Source organism: Betta splendens, chromosome 7, assembly GCF_900634795.4.
Source record: "Betta splendens chromosome 7, fBetSpl5.4, whole genome shotgun sequence".
Taxonomy (NCBI): Eukaryota; Metazoa; Chordata; class Actinopteri; order Anabantiformes; family Osphronemidae; genus Betta; species Betta splendens.
In genome coordinates, this window is record NC_040887.2 from 14,340,772 (window position 1) to 14,356,697 (window position 15,926).

General features: G+C 43.7%; 1 protein-coding gene and 1 long non-coding RNA gene across 2 annotated transcripts; both read left to right on the forward strand.

Moving 5' to 3' along the window:
• Positions 1–3,938, forward strand: LOC129604380 (uncharacterized). The gene is made up of 2 exons (XR_008695195.1): positions 1–2,129; positions 3,057–3,938. It is a non-coding gene; the product is annotated as an uncharacterized LOC129604380 (long non-coding RNA).
• A 7,200-nt stretch (positions 3,939–11,138) lies between these two features.
• Positions 11,139–14,665, forward strand: LOC114859470 (trace amine-associated receptor 9-like). Its single transcript, XM_029157633.3, has 2 exons — positions 11,139–13,411; positions 13,596–14,665. Exons 1-2 carry the CDS (start codon positions 13,194–13,196, stop codon positions 14,404–14,406), a joined length of 1,029 nt encoding a protein of 342 aa, XP_029013466.1. The 5' UTR covers positions 11,139–13,193; the 3' UTR covers positions 14,407–14,665.
• Positions 14,666–15,926: the final 1,261 nt, after the last annotated feature.

Sequence of the window (15,926 nt, forward strand, 5' to 3'; positions counted from 1 at the left end):
TCGTAGCCTGCATTTGCACATCCATACATTTGTGTATTGGTCACTCTCTGTCTGGACACATGACTCCGAAACGCGTCACGTGTTTGTGTAACTTTTGAGACCAAAACAAATTATAAGCAGAGGTAACGAGAGAACGACTTTGTGATTTCCATTTTTATTAACTCCAATTTCGTGTCTTTTTGTAAAAAACTAATATTTTTGCCTGGTTTATTGGTTTGTAAGGCGGTGCTTTGATTAAAATCTGTTTGCCGCTCATTGCAAGAGAAACGAAAACACCGGTGAAAGTGGCTGGATGGACCGTTGGGAAATGAAAATGTTGAAACATACACGGGCTGATTAAGAGTGCTCTCAGCCACTCAGTTACAATGAGACGCGCAGTCAAAACAAGTCAAACTGCAGTTCTGCAGACACAGAGTAAACGCGTAGATCTGCTGAGTTCTGGCGTCCTTTCAAAGTTATGATCAACAACTGCTGTAAAACAAATTCCTATGATTATTACGGTTATTGACGTAAAATCTACGACTATTGGAAAACATACAACATAGAAACATATACACAGAAAATAGCTAAGCCATCAACAAGTTGTTGCCCTTCATACTTCCCACATTTGAGCACACAACACATACTAGTAAAAACTTAATAGTAAAGAAACCGGGACCCCCAACAAACCAACAGCACCACACACATACGTACTCACACAGACACACACCCACATCCATCAACACAACAAACTCTCTCACAGAGAAGTAGTCAACAATACGTGAAGCCATGCACGCTGGGATACATTCTCCCACCGAAACCATTCACTTATTCTGATTCATTGGGAGGGTAGGTCTCCGGCCTGCCGCCCATGTGGCCCCAGGCAGAGACCGCAGCGCCTCCCGAGCACTGCCCACCCACCCCAACTCGGAAGAAGCAGAGGGCAGCGGAAAAGGCACCTCAGAACCCTGCAACCCAGCTTGAACATGAGTGTGTGGAACTGGAGTGCACTGAAAGTGGGGGACACCTCCATGAGCACGACCACTGGCTGACGGTGTGCCCCTCAGACAGTGCCCCGCCCACCCTAAAAGTCTATTGTGCAGTTAGTCAAAGGGATCTCACACCTTCAAATCAACCAGTTCCCAAAGGACATTGGAGACATTAAGTCTGAGTGGATCAGTGGTCCACTTTCATTGTCAACATAGGCATTCGTTCATGGCCGGTGTTTGTCTCCGGTGACTGTCTTGGTGGTAACCCCCAAACAAAGTTAAGGGATGCCATCAAGCTGAAGAAGGGGTCCTATTAGGCCTGGATGACCTCTAAGACTTGAGGTAGCTGACCAACTGGCCTAGTGTGCCCTTGCTCTGGCCTAGGAGGACTTCTGGTACGCCATGGAGGAGGACTATTGTTCAGCCTCAAGGAGATTATGGCAAATTGTTTGACGCCTCAGGAGGACGAAGCAGCTCTTCACCAACTCTGTTTTCAGTTGAGGTGGGCAACTGTTGACCTTGACAGAGGATGTTATTGAATGCTGGAAGGAGTACTTTTAGCATCTCCTCAATCCCTCTGATAGCCTTCTGCTGAGGAAGAAGAGGCAGGGGACTCACTGCATGAGAGATTGTGGGAATTTGCCCAACCAGTCTACATGTGTTCTGTGCATTTGTGGCATGAATCCTGCCTCCTAACCATGTCTCTGTCTAGTTTCTGTTTCATTTTTACGACTTCATGTTTAGTTCTTGTTTGTCTGTTTCTGTGTAACTTTACTATTCTGTCATGTGACTCGCAAAACTGTTGCTTTTTACTCATTCGACCGGATATTTAGGCATCACCTTTGATCATAGCCAGTGGCCAGATTGTTAGTGCTACTTGCCTATGCTCCAGTGTTGCTACCCGTGTAACGATCAGTGCCTGTGTGACTATTAAAAGTATCAAACACGTTAAATTTTAGTCCGTCTCTGTGCTGTGCTTTTGGGTCCAAACTGATGCCCTCGTGCTCACTTTGCAGCTGCCCCAAGTGGAGGAGTTCAAGTATCTTGGGGTCTTTTTCATGAGTGAGGGAAGGAAGATGCGTGAGTTTGACAGAGGGATCATTGTGACTGCAGTAAAGTCGGTGTACAGATCATCAAGGTTCACTATTGTACCTCCAGCAGGTAATACAGCAATGCATTTTTTACAGGTCACTTGCAACCTGCTGTACTATCACAACCCGTCTTTGCCTGTTTTTTTAAGGCAGCAAGTGCACCATAGGGGCCTGTCTTAAGGTTTGCAATTTGACCTTGTCTTTTGACTCCTACTTAAGTAGAGGTCACCTCCCCCTAGTGTTAAGGGTCTGATGGGATTGTCTTTTCAGCCCAAGCCCCTATACAGAAATAAAAATGTTAATGAGAATATTAATATTTTTTTAACATTTTCCCACAAAGTGATAACATTATTTCACCATAAAGATTGTGCATTGAAAGTCAGTGTAGTAACGTGATACACCCTATAATAATTTAAAAAACTTGCATCACCCTTCCTGACAAAAAAACATACATTGCATTGAGTGTGTGAGTGTGACATTGTGTGTGGGAGGAGGAATATTGGTGTCTGGGAGATAACTGCTAAGGAAGGAGGGGAGAAGAGACACATAAAGAAACAATATGACAGAAAGCTACAGGTGTTTAGCTGCTTCTCCACTACTCAAGTGATGGATACACTGGAGGAAGCTGAACTGTGCTTTCCACAGCTTTTTAACATTTCATGCAAGAAGCGCATACGCAGTCAAACTGAGGCCTTGCTCATCTACTCCCTGCTGCCCAGCTTTTCTCTGCTCACTGTGGTTCTCAACTTGTTGGTCATCATCTCCATCTCCCACTTCAGGCACAAACAAATGTCTTAGTTCTGGTCATATTTTGTTGCAATAATACTCAGTAACATCCTTGTGCCACTGAGCAATTTGTTCATAAGCAAAATGCCACATTTATTTAAAATGTATATGGAACTGAGGTCTGAAAAAACATCCTGTTAAAGCTGTTATTTCTGTAACTTTCTTGTTGTAATTGTCTGTAATATTAAATAATGCTGTTCTCTCCGTCCAGGCAGCTCCACACTCCCACCAACCTCCTCCTCCTCTCTCTGGCTGTGTCTGATTTCATCGTTGGTCTCTTTGCAGTGCCATTTCAAATTCTCTTAGTTGAACCCTGCTGGTTCTTGGGTGACCTGTTATGTGTCGTATGTGCTGTTCTACCTTTTATTAGTGTTCCTGCCACCGCAGGTAACATGATTCTAATATCAGTTGACCGTTACGTGGCCGTCTGTGACCCTTTACGTTACCCCACAAAGCTCACACAAAAGACAGTTAAAGTCCTTATTCTCCTGTGTTGGGTGTTCTCTGTTCTCTACAACCTTCTGTTTTTATTTGAAAACGTGACTCATCTAGGCAAGTTTAACTCCTGCTATGGACAATGTGTAATTACTGTAAATTTAACCTGTGAAATAGTGTTAAGGTTCATTGTCCCCATCTCATCCATCATCATCCTGTATGCGAGGGTGTTTGTGGTGGCTGTGTCTCAGGCTCGTTCCATGCGCTCCCATGTTACAGCTGTTAAACTGCAGCGTTCACTGACTGAGACTGTTCAAAGGTCAGAGCTGAAAGCAGCCAGGACTCTGGGTATTGTCATTGCTGTGTTTCTCATGTGTTACTGTCCATATTATGGTGTTTCTCTCTCTGGCTACCACTTTGTCATTGGTTCTTCAGTTAACATTGTTATGTTTTTTGTGGTAATATTTAACTCCTGTCTGAATCCTGTAATTTATGCCTTTGTCTACCCGTGGTTTAGAAAATGTGTCAAACTGATTGTTACCCTTCAGATACTGAAGCCTCGTTCCTGTCAGACCAAAGTACTGTAGTAAACTATTTGTGATGATAAAGACATGAATGTGACCTAAGATATTTTAGGTAATTATATATGTTATATAAATTGATCTTGTCATGTGTTATTGTTCTTGTCAGCATATGTCTCACATCTCAATTGAGGCTTGGATAGCCTTAATTTTTAGATTCTAATTTAAAGACTAAAGTGAATACACCAAAAGCTGGACTAAAGCTTAGAGAAAGAAAATAGGAAAAAAACCTGAATGACTAAACTGGAGACACATTTAGTATCACTTTAGCATGTGGTATCAGAGTGTAGGTGACTTAGAGACAGGTGAGGGAGGAGAGACACAAATGAAGAGTATGACAGAAAGCTGCTGGTGATGGAGACACTGCAGGAATATGATCTCTGCTTTCCACAACTCAACACCTGATGCAAGAAACGCCCACGCATTCAGACCGAGGTGCTGACCTACCCTATTAGTAATTGTTACTGTAACACCTAGGTTAACTGTACTGTAATACTATATTCCCATTACTTTAATTCAATGTTTTACTAAATAATAAATAATATATCAAATAAACATATTAAGTTAAATACAGTGAATGTAAATTTAATTAATTTTTTCCTATTAAAGCCACACAGATCCGGGTATTACACAATATAAAATTGTTTAAATAAAAGATTGCAAATATTGTGTTGCTTGAGACAGAATTTTGAAATATACAATATTTCATTTGAAACTTTCAAGTTCACGCACTGTGAAAGTTGCAAGGTACACCTTTATAGTATAAAGGTTTTAACAAGACTTCATACTATACAGGTACGGTACAGTAACAGTTTTCAGATATATCAGCACTGAATGAATGTCACCAATTATTTAACTATCAAGTTAGAAATAACAATTATTTTAGCAGTAAAAAAAGCTATATGAAGTTATTGTTACTAATCAGTCACTCAAATCCAGTTTGATGACAAAGAAATGATGACACTCTTTTGTTAAAACCTTATACAAGTTAGATAAAATTATATGTGTTCTTTTTTTCCGGAAATCCTAGATGACTTTATTCAAGATTTAAGAAAAAGGGAAACTATTTTGCACACATTGATTGCTGTCACAGTTAGAGGCACACACAAGAAGGTAAGGAGATCAAAAATAAAAATGCTAACACATTTCCACACATTCACATCTAATTACTAGCTAAAGTTTTATTATACATGTTATTGCTCGGATGAAGATCAACCCTTACACAGAAAGGAAGAGTTGTACAGGCTGATGGCCAACGGTAGGAAGGATCTCTGGTGGCGTTCTGTGGAGCACCTAATACTGATCACACTCTAGCTGAAGGTGCTCCTCTGTCCAGCCAGCACACTGTGAACAGAACAGAACAGAATGGAACAGAACCCGCCCTCCTGATCAGTTTGTCCAGTCTGTTACTGTCTGCTACATACATGCTGTTGCCCCAGCAGACCACAGTGTAAAACACTGACTTTTAAAACATTCTCAGCATGGTGCTGCAGACGTTAAAGGACCCGAGCCTCCTCAGGAAGTATATCCTGCTCTGAGCCTTCTTGTAGCTTTTTGTGATAAGTCCTTTTTCCAGTGCAGTTTATTGTCCAAGTACACTCCCAGGTATTTGTACTCAGTCACAATCTCTACCTCTTTCTTGGAGGGTGGTTCTGTCCACACCAGTCCACAGAGCTGTCCACCACTCCCTGGTACTCTTACGTCACCACCCTGGATATGTCCTACAATGGCAGAGTTATCAGAGAACTTCTGGAGATGACAGGACATCATTGTATTGAAGTTAAATGAGACTTCAAGTCATCCTTCTAAATGTAGGTATGCTCCTATTCGTGACTCCAACCAGTGATGCCAGGTATTCAAAAACAGGCATCATTTTTTCATACTGTAGTATGTTAAGGTAGTGTGTGATGCACCGTACCGTGTGGCCACGTTGTATAGGTATGTAAAAGAATACCTTGTGGTGTCAACTAAGTGAATATGTGGTCAGGGCAGTAGTATAGTTTTTCACCATAAAGGTGGCAGACGATTTGTCGTTTGTCCTCTACTTTAGTCTGACTGAAGCGAAGGATGAGAACACAGAATTGTCACACGTCTCATACGCCTATTGTAATTTACAGGTGCTGTAAACAACAAATAAATCTATATAGAGCCCTCACACATGAGGTCTGTTACAGATTTTTGGTCGGCTAGGAGCTCATCCTAAAACTTACTGGAGCAATGAGAACTGCTGGTGAAACACCTGGTGCTGGTGCCTAGAGGCCATTGCTGTTAACTGTGGAAGCTGCGATATAGTGGAAATGGACATGTGACTTACACTAGGGAGATCAATATGGCTGAAAGTGGGAGGAAGAGCCTGATGTTAGATTCAGAAGACAGCAGTATAATTATTGGCTCAAAAGATGTTGATGATGATGTTGTATGAGTTTACTGTGGTGCTACATTACAAGCCTAGAGAAAATGTGACACCACTATTTGCACCAGTTACCTCTCACTCTGTTGATTAAGTACAAGTAGCCACAGCAAATGTACCATCAGTTGATGCAATTATTATAAATAATGGTGGTAGTAATAATGTTCAGGCAGATGATGTTTGGAAAACGCGTTTGATTTATGAAGGTTTAAAAAAGAACAGCTGGCAAACATGACCACAACACAGACAACAGCACAGACAACAGCACAAATCACACTTATAGATCTTGTTCCATATTAGAGTGCATCATCTTACTGTAATTCTCAGCTAGAAGTAACGACACCCAATCCCCCCTGAACAGGTCACATCACTCTGGGTGTCGTTGTTAGAGTAAATATGATTTTCTTATGAAAATCATATGTCACTCACAAGGCTGACTTATATTTTGTCATCTTATTGAGGTCCTTTTTATTTTTTTTATTTTTATTTTTTGTAATTCTTGTTTAAATTCTTTGATTCATATTTCTTTGTATCCCAGCTCAGCCATGTCTCGCCCAGGCTCCAGCTCCAGCTCAGCCAGGTCTCACTCAGGCTCCAGCTCCAGTTCAGCCATGCCTTGCTCAAGCTCCATTTCCAGTCTCTCCTCCGTCTGAGGAGTCCTCATGTTTCCCAGACGACACCCCCACCTTTATTGTTGGCATTTTCATCGTCATGTTCAAACGGATCCGCCTCCATTGCTCGCTTCCAGTCGTGTTCCCACTGGCACACTTCCTAAACACTGCTGCTGCAACAACCGACCCGTGTGTCAGTGGAGACCTCCTTCAGGAAGCGGTGGATCACTGGTCTGTATGAGGTCATAGTTTTCCCGGAGCCGCCATCCACGCCAGCCAAAGAGCCACTGGCTATGTCGGCCTCAGAACCACCGCCTGCATCTGCCCCTGCCAATCAACCTGCATCTGTCCCCACCGCACAGTCGCTGTGTCTGGGTGAGTCTGTATGCGTGTGGTGCGGTGGGGTGTGGGGGGTCCAGTTTTCCGCCGGGGGTACCTGGATACCTGGGTGGTCTCTTTTCTGCTGACCCCCACAAATTGCTGGCCTTGTGCTGCGGGCCCGGTGTGGTGGTGGGAAGGACCCAAATGCACAGCGTCGGTTCAGTTAAGATCAGAAGTTTAATAAACAAGGTCAGGCAGGCAGAGGTCATATACGTTGTGGCAGCAAGCAAGATCCAACAAGGAGTAGGCACAGGCGAGGTCAGAGTACAGGCGAAGGTCAACTTATGGCACAGGACTGTCATAGATTAGGCAAGAGGCAGGGTCGATAGCAAACAGGATCAAACAAGAAAGGCAAGAGTACAAGGAATGCTGGAATGCTAGTCAGATACAACATAGACAATCTGGCAAGGTACTGGGTGAGAGGTGGTGCTTAAATGCCAGAAGACTAATTACTGAAGACATGCAGGTGATGTTAACAAGGACCAGAAGTAAAGCTAGGTTAACTGGGTAAGGTGCTAAACAGGAAGTGGTGACAAAATAAAACCGGGCATGAGTGAAAAAGGGACTAAGAAACATGAATTATGACAATCCCTGCCTATTTATTTTGCACCGATTGTTTACTTAACAGATTTGCTTGGTTTTAGCACCTGGTTGCACCCCCACCAACCACCCACCCTACCGCACACATACCCCAAAGCAGAAACTTAATCTGTCCACCATCACAGCAACATCACACATATTTAGGATTAGCTAAATAAACCATTAATCAAGAAGAGTATATATATTTTATATATACCCCTCTTGTTAAAGCAAAGCTGTCCATCACAATGTGGCATTCAGCGTAATATATGCTGCGTGTTAAACTGCTGGACAGAACAAAAAAAAAAAAAAAAAAAAGGTGACCACAACGGTGCAAAATAAATAAGCAGGGATGTACCTTAGGCTAACACATTCATAACTAAACAACTGTACTGTGGATTAATACTAATACCTATAATAGTGTTAAGGTATGTGCACATACTTATACAAACATATACATATCATATACATACACATATGCATTGTTATACATATCCCATACTACTTAATAATAGTCATGACACACAACACCACAATTTCCATATTCACACATTATTGATATTGGTAGTGATAAGTATCAGTAATACTTAGCTCAGGTGTTGAGTGTCCCACTACAAGGTTAGTAGAGCTGTAGCTTAACATTATTCACCCAAAGGGTGAGGCAGACGTTGGTGCATGAACAATGCCACTTGTGGAAGCCAGGGTGATGTGAGGAGCTACGTCCATCCAACAAGCAGAAGAAAGAATCCTAGCAGCCAGGGAGCCCACGCACCTTCAGTTCCAGGAGGGCAGGTGTTGCAACCCAAGCCGCCCACACAGAGCCCCCCAGGCAGAGCCGCAGCAGCCACAGAGACAGCACCAGAGGTCGGAGTGGGCCACCGTGGGTCAACGCTGTCCGCCTCATGAGAACCAGGGGCAAACACTCCCTGAAAAAGTGGAGCCTGAGGACCCACGGTCCGTAGGGAGCCCGCCGGAGAGATGCCACCGCGCCCAGAGTGGGGCCCACCCCCAGTGCACCACCCCTACACGAGCAAAGCGGGGCCGACCCCATCGGCCCGACCTCATCCCCTGGCACCACACCGGGCCTGCAGCACAAGGCCAGCAATTGGTGGGGGTCAGCAGAAAAGAGACCACCCAGGCAGACGATCATCGTACCCCGGGCGGAAAACCGGACCCCTCACACTCCAACCGCAACCACACGCATACAAACTCACACAAACACAGACGCATACACCCACCCACACGTCACATCAACACACACACACACACACACACACACACACACACACACCATAAACTAGTCAATCATACGTGAACCCATGCACTCATATACATTCTCGCACCCACCCTCCCGAGCCCCGCCCAACTCCCCCAACCCGGGAGAAGCAGAGGGCAGCGGAAAAGGCACCCCAGAACCCTGCAACCCAGCTTGGACGTGAGTGTGTAAAACTAAAGTGCACTGAAGGTGGGTGACACCTCCAGGAGCACGACCGCTGGCTGACGGTGTGTCCCCCGGACAGTGCCCCCCCCACCCACCCTAAATGTCTTTTTGCAGTTAAAACTGGGTGGTGATCTCTCCACCAGGGCCAGTGGGCGAGGCCACAACTGGCCTCAGCCCCAGGCCCCAGTGAAGGAGCCCACCCCCGGCCCTAAATGTATGTGTATGTGGCTAATTATGAGGAACTTTGGGAGATCGCCAATTCCCTGAGGGGTCCAGCAGACAGAGCCATCAATGTGAAGGCTTCGTCCATTGGCACCCCCGGAGGGAGCCCCCATATTCCTGGATGAGTGTGTATGACTATTGCAATTAAAACTGTAGAGCATCCCACTTACGAGGTCCGGAACCACTTCCTGGTAGCCCCGGTCCCTCCATCAGCAGGACGCCCCTTGCAGACCTAAGTGGATGAATGTGGAGAAATTAAGTTGGGAAGCAGAGCACCAGGGTCCGCAGAGCCAGGTTCCCGACTGGCTCTGCTACCCATCCCACTACCCCCCACAACCCCCAGCCAGGAAGAGACAGCAGAGACCCAGGGACTGCAGTACTACTGCCCAGGCACCACACGCAGCACAGACAGAGCCATCCTCACCCTTCTTGTGTAGTGCTACACTCAAACCTACACACATACTCTGCGGTTGTGCATTGAGGGCCAACCTCCGCCCAGGGCCCAATGAAGGTCGGAGCCCAAGTAGTCCGCCAACCCCCCCCCCCAACAGGCCCGAGCAGTTACCGGAGGACGTCGGACCGCTAGGGCAGGCAGCGCCCCACCCGAGCAGGGGCAGCGCCCCAGGAGAGACACCCCTCCGGGCGCAGGCAGGCACCCCCGGAGGGACTCTCCCGGACACAGGTCACCCAGGTCTCCACCTCCGGGTCTGCCCCCCGCACACCGGCAGGGAGGCCTGCCTCCGCTCCCCGGAGACAGGCACACGCCAACCCTCAAAATGGCCCTACTCCGGCACAGGACCGCCGGTCTCAGCAGCCACCACACCCCCGCCGCAGGGTATTGACTTTAGTTGTTGGTAAGAAATTGGCACTAGTGATTTCATAGTGGGACACTAATTCTTCAAAAGAGGTAAACTTGTCACTTGTGAAAACATGTTTCAGATGTGTTATCCCTTAGATATGCCAAGTTAGAAAGTGTATTGCCTTTTTGTTTTGTATGATGTCTGGATTGTTCCAGAGAGGTGTGTTTTGGCAAAAAGTAAGCGAAGACCCATTAATTTTAAGCAAATCCCACCAGGCTTGCAGAGATGCTTTTATGCTAATGCTCTGGTAACAACTATGATGTTTGATTTTGGTGCTGATAAAGGGCAGATCTGCAACTTTATTTCCACAAAATGTTTGTTCAATGTCTATCCAGGAGGAGTCTGCTGGCATGGGTTTTATCCATTTGTGGACATGGTTCAGTCTATTGGCAAGAAAATATTGGTGGAATTTAGGTAGTTCTAGGATGCCGCAGCGTCTGGATTTTTGAAGAGTTTTTAAACTAATTTGTGAGGGCTTGGTTTTCCACAAAAACTGTGAGATGTAGGAGTCTAATGTCTTAAACCACACCTGGGCTGGCTGAGTTGGAATCATTGAGATGTAATTAATTTTTGGCAGGATCATCATTTTTATGGTGGCAATTCTTCCCATAAGTGAAATGGGTAAGGACTGCCATCTTTTGAGGTTGGCTTCTATTTGTTTTATTAATGGATTGTAGTTTAGATCAATAAGCTCTGATAGCCTATACGACAATTCAATGTCCAAGTATTTATTTCAATTCAATTCAATTCAATTTAATTTTATTCAATTAAATTCAATTTTATTTATATAGTGCCAAATCACAACAAAGTTATCTCAAGGCACTTTACAAAGTAAGGTTTAAAACCTCACACAACTAAACCCCACAAATCCCACATACAGCAAGCATTTAATTTTACAGCAACAGTGGAGAGGAAAAACTCCCTCTCTAACGAGGAAGAAACCTCCAGCAGAACCAGGCTGGATGTGGGTGGCCATCTGCCTCGACCGGTTGGGGTGAGAGAATAGAGAGAGAGAAAAGCACAGCAACAACAACAAGCAACAACAGAGCACAGGCAGGATGGTTGGACCAGGGACTTGATACAGGCAGGATGGTTGGATCCGCAGGTGCCCACACAGACACCAAACTTTAAGATGTTAGTTAAAGATCCCTCTAACAGAGAGTCCAGCCAGACGTTCCCAACAGACCCTCACAATATGTTTTGGCCTGCTAAGTCTCCGTCTTCTTCCCTGCTAGCAGATCCTACTCACCACCAAGTAGTGAGTTGACAGCTCAGTTCCTTTCTTCAGCCAAGTGTCCAAAACATATGGTCGGTAACATAATGTCAGATGACATGACTACTGATGGACACCATTATGTTTGAAAATATTGTTCGTAATGGCCAGACTGTTCCTAGCACAGAAGTTTTAGTTGCTTTCACTAAACTAAAACGTAAAATAGGTCTTGACGTTTCTAACAGTAGAGAGGTCATATTCTCTATTGTGGTGGAAATTTTCCATAAAGAGGCAGATGAGAGAGTTGTCTATTGTGTGATTTATTATAAAATAAAATAAAATAAAAATAATGGGGAAAACAAATAAAAAACATAGTGTCAGGCATGGCAACGGTCTTGACAGAGCGGACCCACATGCACGGCACAGAGTCCAAATGATTCCAATAAAAATAGCGTTTATTGTGCAGGGTACAGAATAGCAGGCTGGAGATCACTGGCACAATCTTCAGGCAAGGGACAGACTAATAACGGCGGTCAGACAAACACAGGTTGGTAACAGAGAGATCGGAATACGGTACCAGTGGATCAGGCAGATCGGAGTTAATGGACAGGCGAGGGTCAGCAACATGCAGGCTCGGTGACAGGGCAGACAAGGGCTAGGCAATCTCGGCGTTAGTTAAACAGTAATCGGTAACAGGCAGACTAGAGATGGAAATACCAAAATAAAACCAGAAATAAACCCAAAACCTGACACAGAGATGTTGATTGTGCACATCAACAAACCAAGAACGGGCTAGGGAGGTAAGTGCATACACCACAATGGTGTAATGCAAAGAGCCCACAATCCTCAAGTCATCTCTGCCTTTTAACCCTTTTCTCTGGCCCCGGTGGGATGTCTCTCTGGGCCAATCAAATTGTTCGTGCCACCTTATCTCGCTGTGAGTAAGAATGTTTATTTTCTCACTTCTGCATCATCGGTATCTTGTTATCAGAAAGGAAGAAACATCAAGCTTCGAAGACAAGATGCATTGCGTTTTATGGCCTTGGGTCTGTTGAGGAATCAGATCGGAGGGACCCAGAGACCGGGGTGTAAAAGACAGACATATACCATAAACAATTAGTCAGTCAAACAGACCATAAGATGTTTTAAACCTGATGTATGACAGGGCGCAAGAGATTAGTTGTTTGTGTAAGAATGTTCAGTATTGCACCTAACCAGCACATGTTGACTGAAGAAAAAGCACAAAGGCACACATTTTCCCATTAGACTATCCATACATTACAGTATCTGAAACTTGATAGTGTTGAGGTCACCTCCCCCTAGTGTTGAGGGTCTATGGGTTTTTATTTCCAGCGTGCAATAAAAATGTTTGTAAGAATGGTAATATATTTTACATCTTTCTGCAAAGTCATACAATTATGTCCCCATAACAATTGTTATAGGGACAATGTAGTAACATGAAGCACAAACTAATTTTAGAACTTGCATCATCCTCCCAAGAAAAAAAAACAACAAACATTGCATTGTGTGTGACATTGTGTGAGAAAGGAGGAATATTGGTGTCCAAGAGACAATTGGTGAGGGAGGAGGGGAGGAGAGACAATAAAAAAACAATATGACAGAAAGCTACAGGTGTTCAACTTTCTCTTTCTCTCTGGTGACGGAGACAATGGAGGAAGCTGAACTATGCTTTCCACAGCTTTTTAACACCTCCTGCAAGAAGCGCCCACGCAGTCAGACCGAGGCCTTGCTCATCTACTCCCTATTGCCCTGCTTTTCTCTGCTCACTGTGGTTCTCAACCTGTTGGTCATCATCTCCATCTCCCACTTCAGGCACAAACAAATGTCTTAGTTCTGGTTACATATTGTTGCAATAATACTCTGATATACTGTGATTTCCATTGTTCATAAACAGAATGCAACATTCATTTAAAACCATCCTGTTAAAGCTGCTATTTCTCTGACACTGTTTTCGTAATTGTCTGCAATGTTAAATATTGCTGTTCTCTCCCTGCAGGCAGCTTCACACTCCCACCAACCTACTCCTCCTCTCTCTGGCTGTCTCTGATTTCCTAGTTGGTGTCCTCGTGGTGCCGTTTCAGATTCTTTTAATTGAACCCTGTTGGTTCTTGGGTGACCTGGCATGTGTTGTGTGCGCTATTCTACCTTTCTTTAGCGTTCCTGCCACCGCAGGTAACATGGTGCTGATATCAGTGGACCGCTACGTGGCTGTCTGTGATCCTTTGCGTTACCCCACTAAACTCACTCAAAAGACAGTTAAAGTCCTTATTCTCCTGTGCTGGATTTTCTCTGTTCTCTACGACCTTCTGTTTTTATTTGATAACCTGAGGCAACCAGGCAGGTTTAACTCCTGCTATGGAGAATGTGTGATTAGTGTAAACGGAACTGCTGATCTAGTGATAAGGTTCATTATACCAATCTCAGCCATCATTATCCTGTATGTGAGGGTGTTTGTAGTGGCTGTGTCTCAGGCTCGTTCCATGCGCTCCCACGTTGCAGCTGTTAAACTGCAGCGTTCACTAACTGAGACTGTTCAGAGGTCAGAGCTAAAAGCAGCCAGGACTCTGGGTATTGTCATTGCTGTGTTTCTCATGTGTTACTGTCCATATTATGGTGTTTCTCTCTCTGGCTACAACTTTGTCATTGGTTCTTCAGTTAACATTGCAATGTTTATTCTGGTGATATTTAACTCCTGTCTGAATCCTGTGATTTACGCCTTTGTGTATCCGTGGTTCAGAAAATCTGTCAAACTGATTGTTACGCTTCAGATACTGAATCCTCGCTCCTGTCAGACCAAAGTACTGTAATAAACTATTTGTGACCTTAAAGACATTAATGGGAAGCAGTTCCTATCTATAAAGTTTACCATATGCTTTTATTATTATCGTCTCAGTGTTGCTGTGAAGCCTAAAGTAAGCTTGGATGACACTATTTTAAGTAATTTTATAGCTTATAAAAATTATTCTTCTCACAAACAGTTATTGTTCTTCTCAGCACGTCTCACATCTCAGTTACAGTAAGGGTTGGAGGGCCCTAATTTCTAAATTTGTACCAGATTTGATTTATATGCACCAAACCCTGAAATAAAGCTTAGAGTAAGAAATTTGGAGAAACACTCAATCAGGACAGATTTAAAATAAGTAAAACCAGACACATTTAATATCAGTGCAACTCATTAATATAATAATTTCTATACTTGCGTTACCCCCCCAAAAGAAAATCTGTTACACTCAAGTGAAGGATGGCATCATGTGAGGGTGTCTAGGAGACAACAGGTGAGGGAGAAGGGATGCAAGACAAATAAATGAACAGTATAACAAAAAACTGCTGGTGATGGAAACACTGCAGTAAAAAAAAACTGCGGTTTCTATAATTCAATACCTCCTGCAAGAAGCACACATGTGGCCGGATTAACCTACACTGTTAGTAATTGTTACTGTAATGCCTACATTGACTATATAATACTGTATTTGTTAGTTAATTTGAATGTGTTAATATGAACAAGATGAGCTCCACTGACTTAAAACAAGGCAGAAATAAGCTTCTTGTTAAAAGATATTTACATGAATCACTTTTTGGCAACGTTTACTGGATGTACTGGTCTCAGACAGGTACAGACAGCGGCCAAGTGAGCTGGATGCTCATTAAACCTGTTAATATAACCAAGAAGAGTTTGATAAAGATAAAACTGAGCCAGAAATAAGCTTCTTATCAAACGATATTGGCTGTAACCACTTTTTGACAACTTGAACACAGCATACTTACTGGTTTAAGTTGTCTCAGACAGGTGTAGAAAGTGATTAGATGTACTGGATGCTCATTAAATCTTTTATTATAATCCAGCAGAGCTCCATGAACTTAAAATAAGGGAGAAAGAAGCCTTCAGTAAACAGATATTGGCTTTAATCACTTCGTGGCAACATAAAACCAGCATGCTACTGGTTCTACTGGTCTTGGTGTTTTACATCTGTAAATATAACAAAGCAGAGCTCAGCGTATTTAAAATAAGACATAATTAAGCTTCTGACCAAAAGCTTTGGCTCTAATAATCACGTTTTGGCAACATGAAAGCATCTTACTGGTTTAACTGGTTCCATACAGGAAGTTAAAGGTGGTGAAAAAACTCGGTGGTCACTCGTGCAGTTTTAATCAGACACAAAATGTGAAGAACAAACATGTTGCAGCAACATTGGGTCGTAGATCTGAGTCCTAGCGTCATGTCATAGAGTTAAACAGTCACGATCTACGATCGCTGTAAAGAGAATTACGATGATTGTTTCCTTCGTTTACACAAATTCTAAAACACGTGGCGCCACTACGTCCACTA